Source organism: Fragaria vesca, linkage group LG1, assembly GCF_000184155.1.
Source record: "Fragaria vesca subsp. vesca linkage group LG1, FraVesHawaii_1.0, whole genome shotgun sequence".
NCBI lineage: Eukaryota > Viridiplantae > Streptophyta > Magnoliopsida > Rosales > Rosaceae > Fragaria > Fragaria vesca.
This window is the reverse complement of record NC_020491.1, coordinates 3,564,437-3,583,971: the sequence shown is the minus strand read 5'-3', so window position 1 is coordinate 3,583,971 and position 19,535 is coordinate 3,564,437. Positions and strand designations below refer to the sequence as shown.

The 19,535-nt window shown below is 37.9% G+C and overlaps 4 protein-coding genes across 4 annotated transcripts; 3 read left to right on the top strand and 1 right to left on the bottom strand.

Moving 5' to 3' along the window:
• The first annotated feature begins 3,826 nt into the window (after positions 1-3,826).
• Positions 3,827-7,767, top strand: LOC101292829 (palmitoyl-acyl carrier protein thioesterase, chloroplastic-like). The gene is made up of 7 exons (XM_004287343.1): positions 3,827-4,045; positions 4,930-5,471; positions 5,616-5,749; positions 6,386-6,499; positions 6,653-6,824; positions 6,905-6,973; positions 7,057-7,767. Exons 2-7 carry the CDS (start codon positions 4,971-4,973, stop codon positions 7,321-7,323), a joined length of 1,257 nt encoding a protein of 418 aa, XP_004287391.1. The 5' UTR covers positions 3,827-4,045; positions 4,930-4,970; the 3' UTR covers positions 7,324-7,767.
• A 1,274-nt stretch (positions 7,768-9,041) lies between these two features.
• Positions 9,042-10,457, top strand: LOC101292537 (auxin-responsive protein IAA7-like). Its single transcript, XM_004287342.1, has 4 exons — positions 9,042-9,458; positions 9,580-9,788; positions 9,881-10,028; positions 10,136-10,457. Exons 1-4 carry the CDS (start codon positions 9,193-9,195, stop codon positions 10,200-10,202), a joined length of 690 nt encoding a protein of 229 aa, XP_004287390.1. The 5' UTR covers positions 9,042-9,192; the 3' UTR covers positions 10,203-10,457.
• Positions 10,458-12,810: 2,353 nt separating this feature from the next.
• Positions 12,811-16,388, top strand: LOC101292244 (serine/threonine protein phosphatase 2A 57 kDa regulatory subunit B' iota isoform-like). The gene is made up of 3 exons (XM_004287341.1): positions 12,811-13,246; positions 14,223-15,380; positions 15,559-16,388. Exons 2-3 carry the CDS (start codon positions 14,232-14,234, stop codon positions 15,916-15,918), a joined length of 1,509 nt encoding a protein of 502 aa, XP_004287389.1. The 5' UTR covers positions 12,811-13,246; positions 14,223-14,231; the 3' UTR covers positions 15,919-16,388.
• Positions 16,389-17,295: 907 nt separating this feature from the next.
• LOC101291954 (transmembrane protein 19-like) lies at positions 17,296-19,516 on the bottom strand. Its single transcript, XM_004287340.1, has 5 exons — positions 19,238-19,516; positions 19,051-19,164; positions 18,736-18,958; positions 17,856-18,104; positions 17,296-17,725 (listed from the first exon to the last, which is right to left on the bottom strand). The coding sequence occupies exons 1-5, from the start codon at positions 19,381-19,383 to the stop codon at positions 17,594-17,596; spliced, it is 864 nt and encodes a 287-aa protein (XP_004287388.1). The 5' UTR covers positions 19,384-19,516; the 3' UTR covers positions 17,296-17,593.
• Positions 19,517-19,535: the final 19 nt, after the last annotated feature.

Sequence of the window (19,535 nt, the reverse complement as noted above, 5' to 3'; positions counted from 1 at the left end):
CAATGTCTATTATTGTCATTTTGTATGAGGTGATATTTGTAATCCAATAAGTCAAAACATGTGGAGGTACACTGAACAAATCTGGAGGTCTCAATAGCCGCACTATTTGAATAAAGATCATGCATCAGTCCAGAAGAAAAGCCATGCACCAATTTAAAAGGAATAACTTTGAATTAATTTTTACGACTTTTTCATATCTAAATGAAATAGTTGGAGGCTTGGAGCTTATTAATCAAATTACAGCCATATATGGTCCCCTAATTCCAAACCTAGCTTACGCAAAACAAAGCTTTGTCCATTGATCGATTAAGTAGCTATATCAAAGCAAGTATATATAAGCTAATTACAAAAGCTTACAGGAAAAGTTGAAGTGTAATTGAGCGTAAACCAAGCAGACGAAGAACACTACTGACTAATCCTATCAAACTGGGGGGATAAATTTGAATTACTAACAAGCGAAATTACTCATCTCTTATTAAACTTTCGCAGCGCTCTTTCTTACACTGTTCATGGACAAACGAAAAGAAAAACCTATTAATATATCTACCAATTGAGCTTGAATCCTTTGATGGGTTCAGGTGAAGAAGGTTGGATCCAGTAGATGAGAAACCTGTAGCACCCAAAGAAGCAAGAAGCTAGCTACTGGTTAATGGAAATAACTTAGGTGACCAATTATGGTTACTTATGGGTGAAAAATACAAATGAGAGATGACAAGTATCAACAATAATCATAAACAAATATATCAAATACCTAAAATCCTTATGTTATATCCTTAAATTACAACCAAATCTTTTAAAATAGATCGTTGTGATCATTTTAAGGTGATCAGTCCTTATCATCAAAGTCAAGTTCTCAGTTAATAAGACACAACTTACGTACTGGATCCACTGCTAGGCTTGCTAGCCTCTTATTGCATGCATGTGGTTTAGGACTTTGAGTCTTTTGATCAATGAGATATCTGTGAGCTAGTTTGTCTTTATATTCCTAGTGTAGGGGCAGAGTTTGCTTGACCTTTATGCATGTCAACATTGATTTCAAAGAGCAATTACAAAACTAGTTTCCTGATAACTCGAAAATGAGATCGAGTGTCCACCTATAGTATAGCTCTACAATTCTACAAAAGCTTGATTGCTTGATTATGTTTTCTGAAACTAAGAGCCATTATGGCTTAAGCACCCCTAATCAAACACACAAAGTTTTTACATTACGTTTATTAACAAAAATCAGCGTATATTAATAAATGACGTCAGAACTTTTATTATGAAATCGGCGTATATTAATGAACAACGTCAAAATTTTTATTATAAAAATCGGTATATGTTCAACGCACTCGTATACATCAATCGATCGCATGAACTACGCATTACATTCGCCGATTTTCTTAATTATTATAAGATTAGAGTAACGAGAAATAATTAGATAGAAAGCCCCACCTTATCCAATCTCACATGGCTGTTTGGATGGACACTCTTTCAATCACTCTCCTTGTAACGCTAATGAAAACTATATATTAAAAATAATTTCATATAAACACCAACATTATTATATTACTAAAAAGCCCATTCCTCAATGATTATGACTTTCGGTCAAATTCAAATACCATAATATATAATTAATTTGGGGAAAAAAATATAAATATTTAATTTGGTGTATTTCCAGGTTGTATCCCTCCTAAATTGATGGTGGCCTCGTTGTGGAGAAAGTGAACCTTTTGGGGCCCACATCAAATTTAAAGGGCCTGGACCGCCTGGTTATTAGTTAACGGCTATTCAAGCTGCTTCGGGATGTTACAGTTATACCCTTACGCGCACTCGTAATAACGAGTCGGCCACTCTCGCTGGTTAGTTACGTCGTCGTCAAAGTAACGTCTGGAATCTGGGTTTTACTTAGCAAAGCTTCACAAGGAAACGTAATGATGGTGAACCATGTAGAACTTTGGAACAATTTAGTTTGCCTACTTTTTTTTTTTTTTTTTTTTTGGTTCTTGATTTCCGAATTAGCTACATGAATACCAACAATACAAGCACGTTCACATGTATATTCTCTAGTTACTTGCTATGTAGATGTCTTGTGGCAATGTCTAACTGGTATTCTTATGTAAATTATTGACTCGGAAAGTTAGAAAAATGTTTAGTTATATTGGTCTTTTTCCATAAGTTAGATGTGACACGTTCATACAGAGTAGATGAGCATACATATTGATACTCAAAGCAAGGCTAGTTAGTTGCTACCCAGTACTAACTTATTAAGGAAAATATCCTTAATATATTGGAACAAAAACGCTTATAAACACGATAACATAATTTGTATTCGGAAAGATAATTGTTAATATTGAAATTTGTAAAAACTATTAATACAAGCTAATTGTGCATAATTAGAAGCGAGCGATCATTATCGCTCGTAAATTAAATGTGTGCATGGTTAGGAATGGAAGGTTGTTGCGATCAAACTTGAAATTGACTTGTGATAAACAAGAAGCGGAAGATGCTCGAATCAATGAGGCAACAAAGATTGAAGAGTCAAAACTGGCCGGAGGAGCCAAAGGTAGATTCGTATTGCTATCGTCAAAATAAGCATACCTTTCTTCGTCACCAAACACCAACTGAAGATTAACAACCTCAAAGTACCATGTAGATTCATCTAAATGTTTTTTAAAACCCAAAAAAAAAAGGTTTCGTGGATATGGTGATGACATGTAACAAGAGTTGGGTGAGGGGATGGCAGATTGGAGAATCGAATGGTGTTTTCAAAGACCAAATTAAATTAGATTTAATTATGTGATGGCTAAAGAAAACAACGAGAAAACAACAGATCAAAAGTGCTAAAAATCCATGATTATTATAGGGAACTATATATCGTGTTCATATGCATCCATGCTCTGTGTGGAAGCTTTTTTGAGCTTAAGTGCATATATGGTTGAGCTACTTGCCCATCTTTTCTGGAGATGATCAATTATGCATGATTCGAGTTCAAATACTTTGCCACCCATTGTGTAATACGTAGGTCAACCATTGTTTTGTTGAATACTATGTGTATTTCTTGGTATTTTTTTAGGGTTCTTATGGGATGGTTACAGATTTCTTGTTAACGTTTGGGAGCTACAAGATTGATGGAGACAACAAGTTTAATTTGTGTTTTGTTTTAACAATAGCAACAGACATGTGTAGTCAATTATGTGTATAAATATGTTGAATGACTAAATATAAATTTGTAAATATTGAAATAATACTGTTTTGTTATCTCGTATATAAGACAATCGAAACAAATCACAATCGGTTATTTAATTGTGAGACATGTTTCTATAAGAATACTGATACTCTGATAGTACCCTACTCAACGACCGGTATAGTAGTATGTCAATCGGCTGTACTACTGCCTCTTAAGTAAGACTAATAAAAAAATATAAAATAAACAAAAAGGATCGATAATGTTGACACCGTAAAAACAAACACTCTAATAAAAATCAGTAGGTTATAACTAGTTTTAGCCAGAAAAAACATAACTTTCCATGACTGATTAATTGAAGTGAAATTCATACACATTATAAATTATATTCCTAAAATTAGCTATTTTTATACTAAGAAGGAAAGGGCAAAAAGAGTTTGTTAAACAACGCATTATATTTTTTGTTTCTAGAGTTAAAAAAAATGTCGGCCCCCCAACAATAATAGTTGGCAAAATAAATGAAGGCCAAATGAAAATTGGGAAAGAAGAAAGGGCAGAAGCGTAAATTATGCTGGGGCATTGGAAGTTGAACATGAGGCGGGATTAAGAGGTGGCCAGGTGGATAGTATATATTAAGTCGCTGGACTCCAATTCCCCACCACCCACAGAACCGCTGGCCCTAAATCCCCTTCTTCTCTCTCTCTCTCCCAGTTTTTCCTCTCTTCCTTTTTTCTTTTCTTTTTGAAAAGGAAAAACTCTGATCGCGAACCCTAGAAACTACCGGAGCAGAACAACAAGCTACCAGTTCGCCGATCCGGAATGACGCAATAGTCCCTCCCCCGCACTCTCTCTCCTACCTCGCCGGAGCTCGTTAACCAGGTAAGCGCCGCGTCGACGAAGTACGCGTCTTTTTTGTTTCACTTCGATCTGAAACGGTGCCGTTTTGGTTTTGGTTTGAGAGATTAGCTGTAGCGAATCGGAATGAGAATGCGTTGGTCTGGAAATGGAGATCTGTTTCTGGATTTTGCGTTTTTGTTTTGAAAAGTTTGAATTTTACTGTGGTTTTTGGCTGTGCATCCTGTACGTAATTAGAAGCAGCGGAAAATTTGTGGTGTTGATTTTTGATTTTGTATCTGTAGCATGGAATTTGTGTGATTTTGTTCTCACTCGCTATGTGTGAGAACTCAGATCTGCTTTGATTTTCTATGCATATGTGATTTTCGGGGTTTGGATAGAGCGAGTAATGATTGCGTGACTGTAGTTTAGAGCGGAATTAGCAATTATTATTATTTTTTTTTCCGATGATTTTGGGTTTTGGATGATACTTTACTTTTTGGGGTTCGGTTTGGGTAGTTAACAATGATTGAAGCTGGAATTTATATGACAAAATTTTGAAGCCAGTTTCGGACTATTTGTTCTCCTTGGTTGCTCATGTATCCGATGATCGGAGAAATATAGATGTAATTTTCTTTTGAAGTTTGCTGTATTCTATTGGCAAGTTTTTCCCAAACAAACAAGACACATGCGGTAACTGCAGAAAACAATATTTTTTGGCCTTTTCGATGGCTTTTGAAATAGAGACCTGTATGGTTGCCTGTGTATAATGTGAGGAAGAAGATTGTCAGTGTTTGTTGGATTATGTTGAGGGAGGTCTTGGTGTAAATTTCTTATTGGTGTTTTGGCTGGTGTTTCAGTAGATTTAATCAACTCTTAATCCTGTTATTTAAAAATATATTGACGAGGTGTGGTGTTTACTTTTACAGTGATCGGATTGGTGACTCTTGACTTTGATTAGATTGTCATTATGGTTGCTTCTGCTGCTACTTCGTCGTTCTTTCCGGTTCCTTCTCCTGACTCTGGTGCCAAGAATTCCAAGAATGGAAATGGGAATTCCAAGTTAGGAATCAAATCAAAATCTGCTGCGGCTGGTTTGCAGGTAAAGGCCAACGCTCAAGCCCCTCCAAAAATAAATGGCACTAGTGTTGGTTTGGCCACTGTTGAAAGTGGAAAGCATGGGGATGACATGCACGGACTTACTCAATCCCCTCCTGCACGGACTTTCATTAACCAATTACCTGATTGGAGTATGCTCCTTGCTGCTATAACTACAATCTTCTTGGCAGCTGAAAAACAATGGATGATGCTTGATTGGAAACCCAAGCGGCCTGATATGCTAATTGACCCATTTGGTCTGGGAAGAATTGTTCAGGATGGTCTTGTATTCCGCCAGAACTTCTCCATTAGATCGTATGAAATAGGTGCTGATAGAACGGCTTCAATCGAGACGTTAATGAATCATTTACAGGTACTTAATATTTTCAATTTATTTTCCACAGTTTTGAAGATGAATTTGTTTGATGAGGTTGTGGTCAGAAAGCACTTTTCACCTTATTGTACTTGATTTCATTTTCTTCCCTTACAAGTTTTATTATTTATTTTCTCTATGCAGGAAACAGCGCTTAATCATGTTAAAACTGCTGGCCTCTTAGGGGACGGCTTTGGTTCAACTCCAGAGATGTCCATAAGAAACCTTATATGGGTGGTAACCAAAATGCAGGTTAAGGTAGACCGCTATCCTACTTGGTAAGTAAAAAATGCATGCATTCATTTTACTCTTCCTCCAGTAAAGCCTAGTTTATATTTGTATGATCACTCATTTATTTTTGGACTGGCTTTGTAGATTTTGCAATCTTTTGGAATCTATGGTGTTTTTAGTGTCTTCAGAAGCTCATGCTGTGGTCATTTGTTATCCGAGTTTATATTTAAAGTTTGGGAAATTGGGAATATTTCTTGAGCATAATTTAAAAATCTAAATAATTCCTTGAGGATCTAGGGGGCGCTCTAAAATGCAATATTTGAATTTGGTACTTACAAATAAAGATAACTACCGCGCTTTAACGAGTCATGAGCTTTATTGGTTGCTTGCTCCATGATTTATTTATATGCATTTGCATTCTGGTTCTATTGAATTGATTTTTGCATGATGCAGAAGCCGACTATCAAAATTTTAATACCCTCTTGGTAAAGAATAACTGTTCAGGTTTAAACTACATTTGGACCATATCTAACTTAAACTTCTGCTGCCAATTAGATACCACTGTAGATGAGTTTTATAGCAGCTGTTATAGTCAATGAATTTGTGTAACCAATAAGAAATTGTTACTTATTAGTTTCAATGGACTCTTATCCTGATGGAATTTTGTAAAATCTATCTTACAGGGGTGATGTTGTTCAAGTTGACACTTGGGTTAGTGCCTCTGGGAAGAATGGTATGCGGCGTGATTGGATTATCCAGGATTGCAAAACAGGACAAATATTAACAAGAGCCTCCAGGTAATTATTTTCTCCTTTTTTTCTTTGCTAAAATAAATTCAAGAAATGTTTGGCGCATGTTGCAGATGCTACACAGTTTTTGACGATTCAGTGTGGTTCAATGTTAAACGGTATTTTACATACTTATTGATTAGTGTTATGATGTTTTTGCAGTGTGTGGGTGATGATGAATAAACTGACTAGGAGGTTATCCAAGATACCCAATGAGGTTCGAAGTGAAATAGAGCCTTACTTTGTGAATAATCCTCCTGTTGTGGAGGAGGATGGCAGGAAACTGCAGAAACTTGACGACAATACAGCGGACTTTGTCCGTACTGGTTTAACTGTAAGTTGATCATCTTTATTCCTAGTTCTTGTTCTCTCCCTTCAGCTGCTTTCTCATCACGACTGTATTCTTATATGCAGCCTCGGTGGAGTGATCTGGACATCAACCAGCATGTTAACAATGTCAAGTACATTGGCTGGATCCTTGAGGTAGGTGTCTATTTCTGAAAACCATCCGTCTTTTGCCTGTAATTTTATGAACACTTAAATTGAAAGACTTCTTGTTCCTGCAGAGTGCTCCCTTGCCAATCTTGGAGAGCCATGAGCTTTCTTCAATGACTCTGGAGTATAGGAGGGAGTGTGGTAGGGACAGTGTGCTTCAGTCCCTGTCTGCAGTTTCTGCTGATATCGGGCATTTGGCAAGCACTGGCAACGTAGAGTGCCAGCACTTGCTTCGACTCGAGGGTGGGTCTGAGATTGTGAGGGGAAGGACTGGTTGGAGGCCCAAAAAACCCAACAATCTCGGGATTATGGGTGGGTTTCCAGCTGAAAGCGCATAGCCATGAAAGTAAAGCTGGAATGAATGTATGACACAGTAGTCTCTTCGTCCCGCTCGCTGTTTGCCTTGCCGATTGCTTGTGTAGAGTTCTGCTCATGTTTCTTGGATTCATATATGTTTTTTCTTTTTCTATATATATATTCTTCCGATCTGTCATTTATATATGCAGAAAAAGGATCAAATGTAGCCCCATTGTAATTATCCCTTGTGCACTTCTTCGCTCTCTATCTCCCTCCCTGTTCGACATAGTCTCGGTTATGCTTTGCAGCTTGGCCAAGTTGGTTTGCGCCTCCCAGAAATCCAAAATGTATTGATTATGTGCCACTTGGAACCCTTAGCAGTATGGGAGACTACTCCAGGTTAATGTCCTTGATTAACTGGGCAAGACATGTATATGTTTGGATTTTTTCTAGTTAGATATGGAAAAATTATTTCATTGTTTCACATTTGGATCTTTTATATTGATAGTTAGCCCCATCTCCAAGTCACCACCCTTTTTATGTTGGAAGGAAGCTCCACCTCCAAGTCATCACCAAGATATCATTTTCACAGCTTTGCATCAATGCACATGAATTGGTAGAATTAGTTGCAACCCCCCATAGCATAAGACCTCACATGGTTAGGCGGCAATCCCTGAGCAAGGAATCATAATTATTTGGTGCATACCATTATTTGTTCCCCAAATTCAATTTTGGAGTATGTCAAGGTGCAAGCGAACTTTGGTGTGCTCGATCCATTTGGGCGAAACAACGCAAACTTAACAAGAATCCTAGTTTAGATTCACATCAATCCAGCTAACGAATCTAAACTTATTCTACATTAGAGTTTTGGGATATGATTATTAATCGATGGACGTCTAATCCAATGAACATAACCATTTTCTTGCCCCTAGGCCAAGTTAGGTTATGGTATGTTTAACAAAACATGTATAATTAACATCTAATTGGTTAGTGACGGAGCCAGAAAAATATATACGTGGGGGCAAAGTTTTTGAACCAAACACAAAGAATGAAAACTCAATATCAGTTTCTGATTCCAATTCAAATATCACTAAAGTTGAAACCAGTTACAAAAAATTGTTTCCAGCACGAAAGGTAATAAGTACCAGTGGTGCTCGAATCATAAATATTGAAAACAATCCAATTCAAACATCCCCTGGGGCACAAAACTTTTCTCTCTTCTACTGGGGGCACAATTCTAACATAACAGCCATTTGTCAAAATCTGGGGGGGGGGGGGGGGCACAGGCCCTCACAGTTCCCTCTGCCAATACAATTGGTCTAATAAAGTAGTTAAAACTGTTACATGAAAATGCTAAAGCTGTGTGCGGCTTTGCTGGTTTTAACTGTGTTCGATCACAAGTATCTTCACCTATTCACAGTACTCACGTGAGAACCTTTAACAGTTAATTTCCTTTTCTTGCTTGGGAATCTTCATCACTATGCAATAGTTGGAATATATATGATGCAAGCTTAAAAGTTAGAATATACTTGAACATTATGCATTTGATTCAAATGCATGCATATATAGATGTACCGGTTCATGTGGAAATACCTTATATAACTAAACAAATAAAAATTCCGGCCTCTGTGAATATAGTAGTATGATTGTTTATATATATTGGCCGAGAGTGACAGCAACTGATACCGATTGAATGTACCGACAGACGGCACAAACTTCTAATCCGCTGCTGCCACAAAGATTCAAAGCAACCGTAACTAGTGGTTTTTGCCTGGAGGTGATTATTGAATCTTCTACGCAGCTTATGCTCTATTTATATCTAAAATGTGCAGGTAGGTACTGCAAAGTGCAAACTATCTATCTAAGTAGCAGACTGACTCGCCGGGAAAGCTGACGTGAGCGTGTGGAAGATGGCGATGAGTTATAAGGACACTGAGCTGACCTTGGGATTACCTGGTGGAGGAAGCCGTGGTTATTCCACAGGTGGAGGAGTCTACGGAGAGTTGATGAAACGTGGGTTCATAGAGACCCTTGATGATCCTCACGACCTTGACCTGCTTAGCTCTACCGGAGAGGAGTTTCGTGGCCAAGTTAAACCGGAGGATGAGCAGTCGGAAGCAGCTAACTACTCTTCCATTAGAAACAGTACTACTGCCGTGAAAGCCCCAACTGCAAAGTACGTATTATAATCTATATGTGTTATATATGTGTGTGTGTGTGTGTGTGTGTATTATTATTAGTTCTTAACCATGGTTTTTGTGTACTGTATATCTATGTGGGTGTTTGGCGGATTGAAGGGATCAAGTAGTTGGGTGGCCGCCGGTGAGATCGACGAGAAATAAGGCTTTGGACTCCAAGAACTTAAAGAACATCAGCAGCAGTAAATATGTGAAAGTGGGAGCTGATGGAGCTCCTTACCTGAGGAAAGTAGATTTAGAGATGTATACAAGTTATGAGGAGCTATTAACAGCCATGGAGAAAATTTTCACTTCCTTCACCATAAACGGTGAGCACTACACGAACTACCTAGCAGCTAGCTTACTGCTTAATATTGCTATTTGCATAGTGAATTAGTGGTACTGATGATGCTTTCTACAGGTAAGCAGTACATGGAGGATGATAGGAAGCAACAGGTGCTTCTTATGAAACATGCAGTAGTGAATGGAATGGTGGAATATAATCAATATGTGCTGACATATGAAGATAAGGATAATGACTGGATGTTAGTTGGAGATGTTCCTTGGAAGTAAGCTATAGCATTTCAGATATTTCTTGTATAACATGCATATATATAATTATAGTTGACGGTTAAGACTTAATTGTCCAAATACTGAGTTATAATGTTGGGTGCAGAATGTTTAAGGAATCGTGCAAACGTATCCGGTTGATGAGAAGTTCAGAATCTGTAGTCAGAAATTGATATGATCGATCCAAGTACTGGACATTCCAGCTGATCATCGATCTCAGGATCGAGGATCCGTCATATATATGTATGGTGATATATGTTAGATATATAAGAGATCGACCTACTTTCGCTCTCTTTTCTGTGCTCATTCGAGAATATGATCATCATTGTACGTTTTAATTCTGTATCCTTTTGCAGTAGTGCATGTACATTGTAAATACTCGACTGATTCACTGTTGCTTTCGACTATGGGAGTAGAGGAAATTTTTCAATTGGTGTCCTAAGTTAAGTCATTCATATTTTAACATCTCAATCTTGAAAACTATGACAATGGTAGCTCAACACTTAAACCCAACTCAATATTAGTTCCCTCCGTGATTGGCACCGTTAAGTTGGACTTTGTCCACAGGCAAAATTGTATCTTCATGTTTTCCCTCCACAAACCTTATCATTTGAATTGGAGTTTATAGATCTGAAGATATCAACTATGAATGTAAGTCCTATTATTACCTAGTTATCTTTAATTGTTCTATTAAGTATATATGTTTCATGAACTTCTATACTTGATACAAAATGCATTATTTCTCTTACCGGTGGGTTGCAAAAACTATTTTTAATGATGAATATTAATGGCAAATGGTGTATTATAATTTCTAGATGTCTCTAATTTTTTATATGCAGCCAACACATGGCTCACCACAAATTTTGATATTGATAGGAAAAAAAACATTATTTTGGAGGGAAATGTTTATGGAGGGAAAAGATTTGGGGAGAAAAAACATGAAAGGACAATTTTGCTTATGGATAAAGTCTAACTTTAACAGTGTCAATCACAGAAGGGACTAATGTTAGATTGAGTTTAAGTATTAAGATACCATTATCATAGTTTTTAAAATTGAGATGTTAAAATGATAAATAGGGTTAACTTTGAGCAATATTTGAAAATTTTCCTCTTGAGAGTATTATTTGCTTAGAACTCCGGCCCGAAGACTATGAATGATAATGCATGGTTTTATTGCATGAGACCACAACAGTTATGCATCCTCATGGAAGTGTGGTTGTATCCAGAGGATACATGAGTGATGCGGTCTCCCAAATCCTCAGAGGATGCATAACTGCTGTGGTCTCCGTCCAATGGGTTTTGTCTAAAGGTGAAATCAAATTTACTAAAGGAGTGAACCTTATTTTAGAACGAATCAAGTTTGCGAGAGATTGTTGCTATTGTTGCAACTTTATGTCTGTTGTCAAGCTAAAAGTTCAATATATTATATGAAGGTAATTAAAGGCTACATCACCGAGGACTCAGATTCACATGATTTTACTGTGTTTTGGCCTTTATTTACCGTAACAAACTCATAGCAGCTGATGCATATGAATTCATATAGCAATTATTGCAGTCCAAACCCTTGCCTTCCAGCTCTTTTTTTTTTGGATAAGTAAGTTTAGTTACCCCTGCCTATCAGTTATACTGTTAAGGGTTAAATCCAGATTAGCCAATGCAATTTTAACAAGAATCACAAGGATCGAAACTGATCATTTGATCTTTCTCTTCTCGGTTCTCTGCTTCTCCGAAGCCAATAATAATCTTGGTCAGACCTTCTTTGTATATCATCAATTTGATCTATGCTTTGTATATTCAAATATGTTCCTTCTTCTTTACCAACTTATTGAGGGACACCCTGTTCCTGTGGGTCTTGGTACAACAAGAAGTAGGGGACTCACTGCAGGCTCTTTGTTTTTGTCATTTAGCTATCATGTTGATCCCATAATTCATTCATTGTTTTTCTGAACATGTTAATCAAAGATTAACACTTTACTTGAATTTTCTCGACCTAAAGTCCCAGCACCATGGATTGCACATAATGATGATACCAAGTATCATTATGGCTGTCTTTTTCTTTGTTTGGAATGAAGACTAGAGTGTTGATTAGACAAAATATACCCCATCAGTCAGTTAATGGCGCAATAACTTAAGTGCAATGTATGCGATACACTAAAATAGTTACTAATTTAAAAATTTTCTTCCTACAATGTATTGATTTATATTCAACAAGAACAAAACTACAACCAAAAGACCTAAAATAGGTTGAAAGAGACAAACAAACAAACAAATACAAGCAAATCCGGATAAAACTTCAAGTTTCCACCATGATGTATATGTGTGAGAAGAAAAATGTCATCGTAACGATGCCAACCACCAGCCAAATATAACGATTTACATCTTCAAAGTTTCATTGTAGCTCGCTAAACTTACACTAAAATTACATCTAAATCTGACCCTTCCTAAATGGCCAAGTGCCTAAATCTAATCCCAATATTTTTGAGGATAATGAAAAGATGAGTAAACCCATAGATAAGAAACAGAGTTGGTGCTACCTGGTACAATTAATAAGGCTGCATTGGGTACCCCCACAAAGTGCAATAATAGCGAAAGCATTTTTTTTTTGAACAAGAATAGCAAAAGCTTTAGCAAGTGAAAATCCATTCTCAGATCTTATTCATCTCAGCCAAACATAGCTTGAGAATATTGTCAATTTCTTTTTCCTCTTCCTACCAACTGAAACACCCCCAAGTTTCAAGCTTTCCATATTTTATACTCTCATTTGTGTAACACCCCATTAAACTATTTCTTTTACCTCTTTAGTGTTGGTGGAGACTGGTGCCTGCAATTTTCTCAGAAAATGCCACACCGTCTCTTCTCTTCTCTTCAATCGAGGACCTCGTATTCATCTTCTATGGAGGTCAGAGTTGAGAGTTGAGAGGAGCTTAGCTTAGTCTCCAACTTCCAAAAGGGTATCATTTCATTTATACAGATCGATAATATCATTTCAAAAGGTGAAAGCTTTCACATCCAAACACGCCCTTTCTCCTCCTGCCTTGTGTTTGTTTTGGTTTTAAAGTGAAGTCATTTGCTTTCTCACCCAAGATTACATTTTGGGTAGTTTTGAGGCTTATCATGAGCTCCTCCTCTGCTTCTCTGCTTTGCTGAAAAAGGGTCTCCCTCTCTCTCTCTGCTGTTTCTTCATTCATACGTTCATACCCAGAAGCTCAAAATACAGGTTTCTTTCTTTTCTTGATGTTCATTGTAGCTAACTCCATAGACCCATGTTCAAATTTTTCTTTTAAAAACATGAACTTTAGTGTATGCATTGTATAGATCAAGGCTAGTTCTTGGTTTTTAAGCTGGTTTTGGGATTAGTGTGATCTGGGGTTGGTGCTTGGTTTATCATATGTACTGTGGTGTAGATCCATTGAGTAGTTCACTGTGTTTTTGGGTTCTCATATTTTTGTTTCAGATCTGGATTTCAGTTGTTGCTGTACCAAAATCTAACAACTTTCTTGCATTTGGTATTTAAAAGTTTGTTGCCAAAATGAGTCTTGCATTTGTAGCTTGTTATTTCTAATAAGGAAGTTTGAATTAGGAATTTATTGGCTAAAGATGATTCGTGGTTTGAATTTTGCTTTGAATTTGATCTGAATTTAGCATTGGTGGAAAATGTTCATTACTCGCGTAGTCTTTAGTTCTGATTTTACTAAAGAAATATGGTCATTGAGATAGATCATAGATCCTGTCCGGACTCTGGTTTAAAGATTCTTCAAAATGATAAATTTCATTTTTTGATGAAATTTTTGGTTTCCCAAACGAAAGCGTAGTGTATGTGTTTCACACTGGTGTTCTGCCGTTAGCTTCTTAAGTCATAATGACCTATAATTCTAGCAATGTTAAGTGGTGTTTTTCTTGCTCCTTGACTACTTCTGGGGTTGAGTTCTTGTTATTGGTTTTAACATTCTTATTATACAGTATATGGTAGTTACTGTGTTTGGACTCCACTCCACATATATGGATTATTTCCTAGTTGATATAACTTAGAGAAAAGGTTAATCTTATGGAAAGCTGTAGATAACCTAGAATAGCTTGCAATCCTGTTGTAATTAGCAATCTTTAAGCTGACCATTTTCTCTTCTTCTCATTAATGTATTGACTTGATTGTGCCTATAACATTAATCCATGTTAACCGTTTGCTGATTGTGTAGGACTCCACCATGCTCAAGCAAATTTTGAGCAAGTTCCCTCGCAAGCCAAAATCAGAGTCACTAGATTCCGCTGGGAGTGACTCTGGCAACAATAGTCCAATATTGGGAAGTGGTTTTCAATGTACAATCGGTGGGAGTTCTCTTACAAGCAAATTAAATGTTGTCAAGCGGGTGTCTTCAGCTGTTTTCCCAGCAAGCATTGCAGCTGGAGCAGAGGTAGTGGAACCTCATCTGTCTTTCAAAGAGGTTTCAAATCCACAGAAGCAGAATCTGTTTATCAGTAAGTTGAACGTTTGCTGCGAGATCATTGATTCTAGTGATCCAGTTAAGCAAGATCTTAAGCGTGAAACCTTGATTGAACTAGTTGATTTTGTTTCTTCTGGATCTGCAAAGTTTACTGAACCAGCAATATCTGCCATGTGTAAAATGTGTGCAACCAACCTGTTTAGAGTTTTCCCACCCAAGTACCGATCTAATTTTACTGGTGGTGAAACTGAAGATGAAGAACCAATGTTTGATCCTGCTTGGTCACATCTGCAAATTGTGTATGATCTACTTGTTCGGTTTATCAGTTACAGTTCGCTTGACATAAAGGTGGCGAAAAAGCATGTAGATCATTCTTTTATCGTGCGATTACTTGACCTCTTTGATTCTGAGGACCCAAGAGAAAGAGACTGCTTGAAAACTATTCTGCATAGGATCTATGGAAAATTCATGGTGCACAGACCTTTTATAAGGAAAGCTGTCAGCAATATCATATATCGTTTTGTCTTTGAAACTGAAAGGCATAATGGTATGTCTGAGCTGTTGGAGATTTTCGGGAGTGTAATTAGTGGGTTTGCTTTGCCATTGAAGGAAGAGCACAAGATATTTTTGTGGAGGGCTCTGATTCCTCTACACAAACCAAAATCAGTGGGTATTTATCACCAGCAATTGACATATTGCGTTGTACAGTTTATAGAGAAGGACCCAAAGTTGGCTAGTACTGTAATAAAGGGGTTGTTGAAATATTGGCCAGTAACAAATAGCCAGAAGGAGTTGATGTTTCTAAGTGAGTTAGAAGAGGTTTTGGAAATGACTAGCATGGACGAGTTCCAAAAGATCATGGTCCCTCTGTTCCGAAGAATCAGATGCTGCCTCAATAGTTCCCATTACCAGGTAACTTTTACAAACTTGATTCCTGTATTGCTATCATAGTACTGCAGTTTCTTGAATTTTCTCCATGTTTGTAGATATAGCATCACATTTTAGGTACCATTCGATTGATGAAGCTGTTACTCATGCCATTGTCATCCCTTCCCTTTGTTTTCTTGCTGTATGACACATTTTCTTTCAGGTGGCTGAGCGAGCGCACTTGTTATGGAACAATGAACACATCCTTAACCTTATTGGGCATAACCGACAGGTGATTTTGCCACTTGTCTTCCCAGCTATTGAGCGAAATACCCAAAACCACTGGAATCAAGCAGTACTCAACCTGACAATGAATGTGAGGAAGATGTTTTGTGAGATGGATGAGGAGCTGGTACTTGCCTGCCAATGTAAATTGGAGGAGGAACATATTAAGTCAAATTCTGCAGCCGAGAAGAGAAGGATAACATGGGAACGCTTGGAAACTGCTGCTGGCGTCCAACCTGTTGTAGCTTGTAACTTTTTAGCTCCCATCAAGCCTTCTACTTGTCCTGTTGTCTGCTAGTTTCCTAAGTAACCGGATTGTGACAGCTCTGATCGAGTACTAGGAATCAGTGTGGGTTGGATGGACAAAGTTTGGGATAACAATGAGCTGCATTAGTATTAGTGCCTGGATGTTGTTTTGAATTTTGTTGATGGTGTTCCTGCTGTGCTAAGCTCGTAACAGACCGACCCTTTTGCTTGCCGTCGTGTTTATTGACACCTCTTTTGTAAGTTGTATTCTGTCTTTTCCGTTTCAAGTAGATGGCGATCATGCTTATGAATATTAAGCCATTGGCTCTCGAATGCCAATAGAAGATCGATGTATAGCTAAAATTATTGTTCCTTTTCCCGTTTGGACACATTTTTCTGTTTAAATTTATGAACCCTTTTTTTAGCTGGTTGCGGAGTTGAGATTAGGACATAAATCCGAATGGTGTTACCATGAATTGACGGCTTGCTCAAATCTGAATGTACATTTGATCTTCGTTATTTAATCTGGTTTTGCTTGTTGTTCTGTTCTGTTCTGTTTTGAACTAAATGCTGCCCCATATGATAATTCAATCCATGTTCATCAACAATCCGTGTTGAAATGGAATCATACAGCTGTATGGAAATACTTAAAGAGAAGAGGTAGGTTTGTTTGCTGTTATCGACTTCCATCTTCGTTTGGAGGGTACTGAGAATTAGAATCCAAAGAGCATCACAGTCTCATGCATGACGTGAGTCTCACCTGAAGCTCATGAGAAAGGAATCAAGAAAGCGATGAGTGAGCCGTACATTGTTGACGATGCGTTACAAAAGAAGTGGGTGCATCATGAAAAGTTAAATGGGTGTGCTTCTCATGTCCATACCTAAAAGATTATCTTATAGAAGAGGACAAGCTCATGCAGTTCAGTTTGTTTGACTGCAGTAACTTCCCGCACAACCTCAAGAGTAATAGGGGGGGTCATTTTACAAGCTTCGGAAATGACTTGTGTGGTTTTCTCTAGCATAAACACATTGAAGAAAAGCACTCGGTTATACTGAAAACAAGCAAAGACCAAGTGTGAGAGCTGTTATTCCAAAACACTAATGATCGAAAGATCAAGCAAACACCTACGAGCATCTCCAGTGAAACTGTCAAATTCCACCTGGAGGTCTAACGGTATCTTCTCCAATGAAACTGCCTAATCCGACATGTATTTGACATCCCAGCTTCAAAACACCAAGTAGAGAGAGTATTGTCTTCAAAACACTAGAAATTCCAAGTTCAAGCAAAAACTTTTCTTTCTGAAAGAGTGAAAGTCAATGACTTGTGCATCATTTCAATATCTTATTGGCAGTCATGAACTAGTCTTTCCATATTCAAGCGTTTTATATCATCTTGTTACTAAGATAGTGAACGATGGAAAGTAGAACTGAAGAAAAGTAGAAGCATAATTCAAAATATCTGATTGAGGTAGGTAACCATCATTATCTGATAGCTTATGCTTAACAAAAAGAACTCTCCAAGTAAATTATGTCAAGTCATGATTCTCAGAATATCAGCTTGCAGAACACTGAACCCCAGTTTTCATTAGTTAGGGTTTTGGGTTAGCATTGAGAAACTGCTTTTCCGATCGGAAGGGTTACATCCTGCGGTGCTAGTACATGGATCAGTTGTGCAGGGAATCAACACTGTCTGAACAACTCATAATAGTAGGTTGAACCAGTCGGTCTCAAAAGACGTAAATGCAGGCAATGGAAGTGAGGATTGTTGTTATCAGGATAGACACAACATTTACGGCATTGTTGTCAAGAAAATTGAGGCCAGATATCTTCTTGACAGTAGGTCCTGGTTTGCCAACAACCTACAAAAGCCAATTAGAAAGAGTTTACTTCAGCATCATATTTGAAGAATAAACTCAATGAAATAAACCGAGTTAAGAAGATACAACTCTGGCCTTAGTAACAATTGAATCACATTTGTTTTTCACATACCTTGTTACGAACAGTACAGAATCCACTGAATTGCAGTGTTGCTCCCAGAAGAGAATCAATGACACTACCACAAAGTCCAGCAAGGGTAGAAAGAGGTATCACAAACAGCTGCTTCAGTGCTACATCATATGTACATTTTGTAGTCAGAAAGCCAACAAGCACAAACGCCAATCCGATAACAGACCCTGCTGCAGCAGCTGCCAGTAATCCTGCTTTAGTAACTCCGCCATTGGTACCTTTCCGCACAGGCTGCCAACAATGTAGAGCAAAATTAGCATCTATCATCTACTACATATCCAAGTGGCCAACTAATCTGTTTCCTTCTAGCCTTCCAAATATTTTTCCCATAAATCTACAATTCACAGTTGTAATCACGATTGGATGAACCCACATATCACCTATGAAAGTAAGGCAACTACCACTATACTATTAGAACACTGGTAATCTTGTAACAGCTAAAGAATAAGAAGAAGAAGAAGAAAAAACACGCCAGCTATAAGCTTAGCTGCGAAAATGTGAAACAAATTGGCATGCAGGCGTACACACATGACACATGTCTATAACACAACCATTGGATAAAGTGGGAAAGCTGCTGGATGATGTATCCACAAAATCATTACAATCATAGGCACATAAGCATAACTTATACATTCAGACAAGATAGTAACAATTCACAACATATTTTTTTGAAAATAAAACTTAAACAGAACTGTCATTTCAACCAAATCAGAAGATGCACTGCAACCTAAATCGCAAAGCAAAAAACATCGAAACTAATCAACTTCAGAGCCCAAACATTTACAACCGGAGACGCAGCAGTCAATCAATTGCAAGCAAACCGTAAGCATTTAATCACAAAACACAGCGAAATGTAAAGAACCTTGAAAGTAGTAATCAAACGAGGCTGATCATCACTAAGAATTCCAAGCTCAGAAGACCAAGTGTCTCCATTGCAGCAAGAGAAGTGTCCTATAACCCCTCCCATCAGTGCCGTAACCAAAACCGACTCCTTCGAGTCCAAGCATCTCTCTTCCAACCCCGTCAGCCTCCACAGCACCACAACCAACACTGATGAAATCCCTGCATTCGATAGCACCTGTATCCTAAAAATAAATAAATAAATAAATAAATAAAGAATCAAAAAATCTACCGTAACAGAATTTGATGATATAGAAAACACAAAGCAAACTAGTACCAATTGCGTTGACCGCCTTCTTTGAATTCCGGGTCAACCCGGCGCTTCTTCTCTTCGCCAACCTTGGTGAGCTTCGACGACGTGAAGAAGAAGACGAGCAACACGGCTCCGTATCTATACAGAGCAAACAAAGATGAGGACTTTGTGAGCTTGGATTCATAGAGATGAGCAGAAGGTGAGAAAGTACCTGTATCCGACTGCAATGTGGAGAGTCATGACGGCGAGGCCGGCGACTGCGCCGGAAAAGTCGAGTGATTTCCGGCGGTAGGCACGGGCGGCCACGAAGGCCGAGATTAGGAAGGCGATCAAGGGCTGGATTAGATGCGAGTCCATGGCTTTCGGAGAAGCTTGGATACGCTTCACGACAAGGGTGTGTTATGCGTAGGAAGAAGACGACGACTACTAGGAGGTAGTAAGTAAGCATATTATATGCTTTGATTATTGAGACTTGGGCAGGTTTAACTTGCTAACAAATTAGTGAGGTT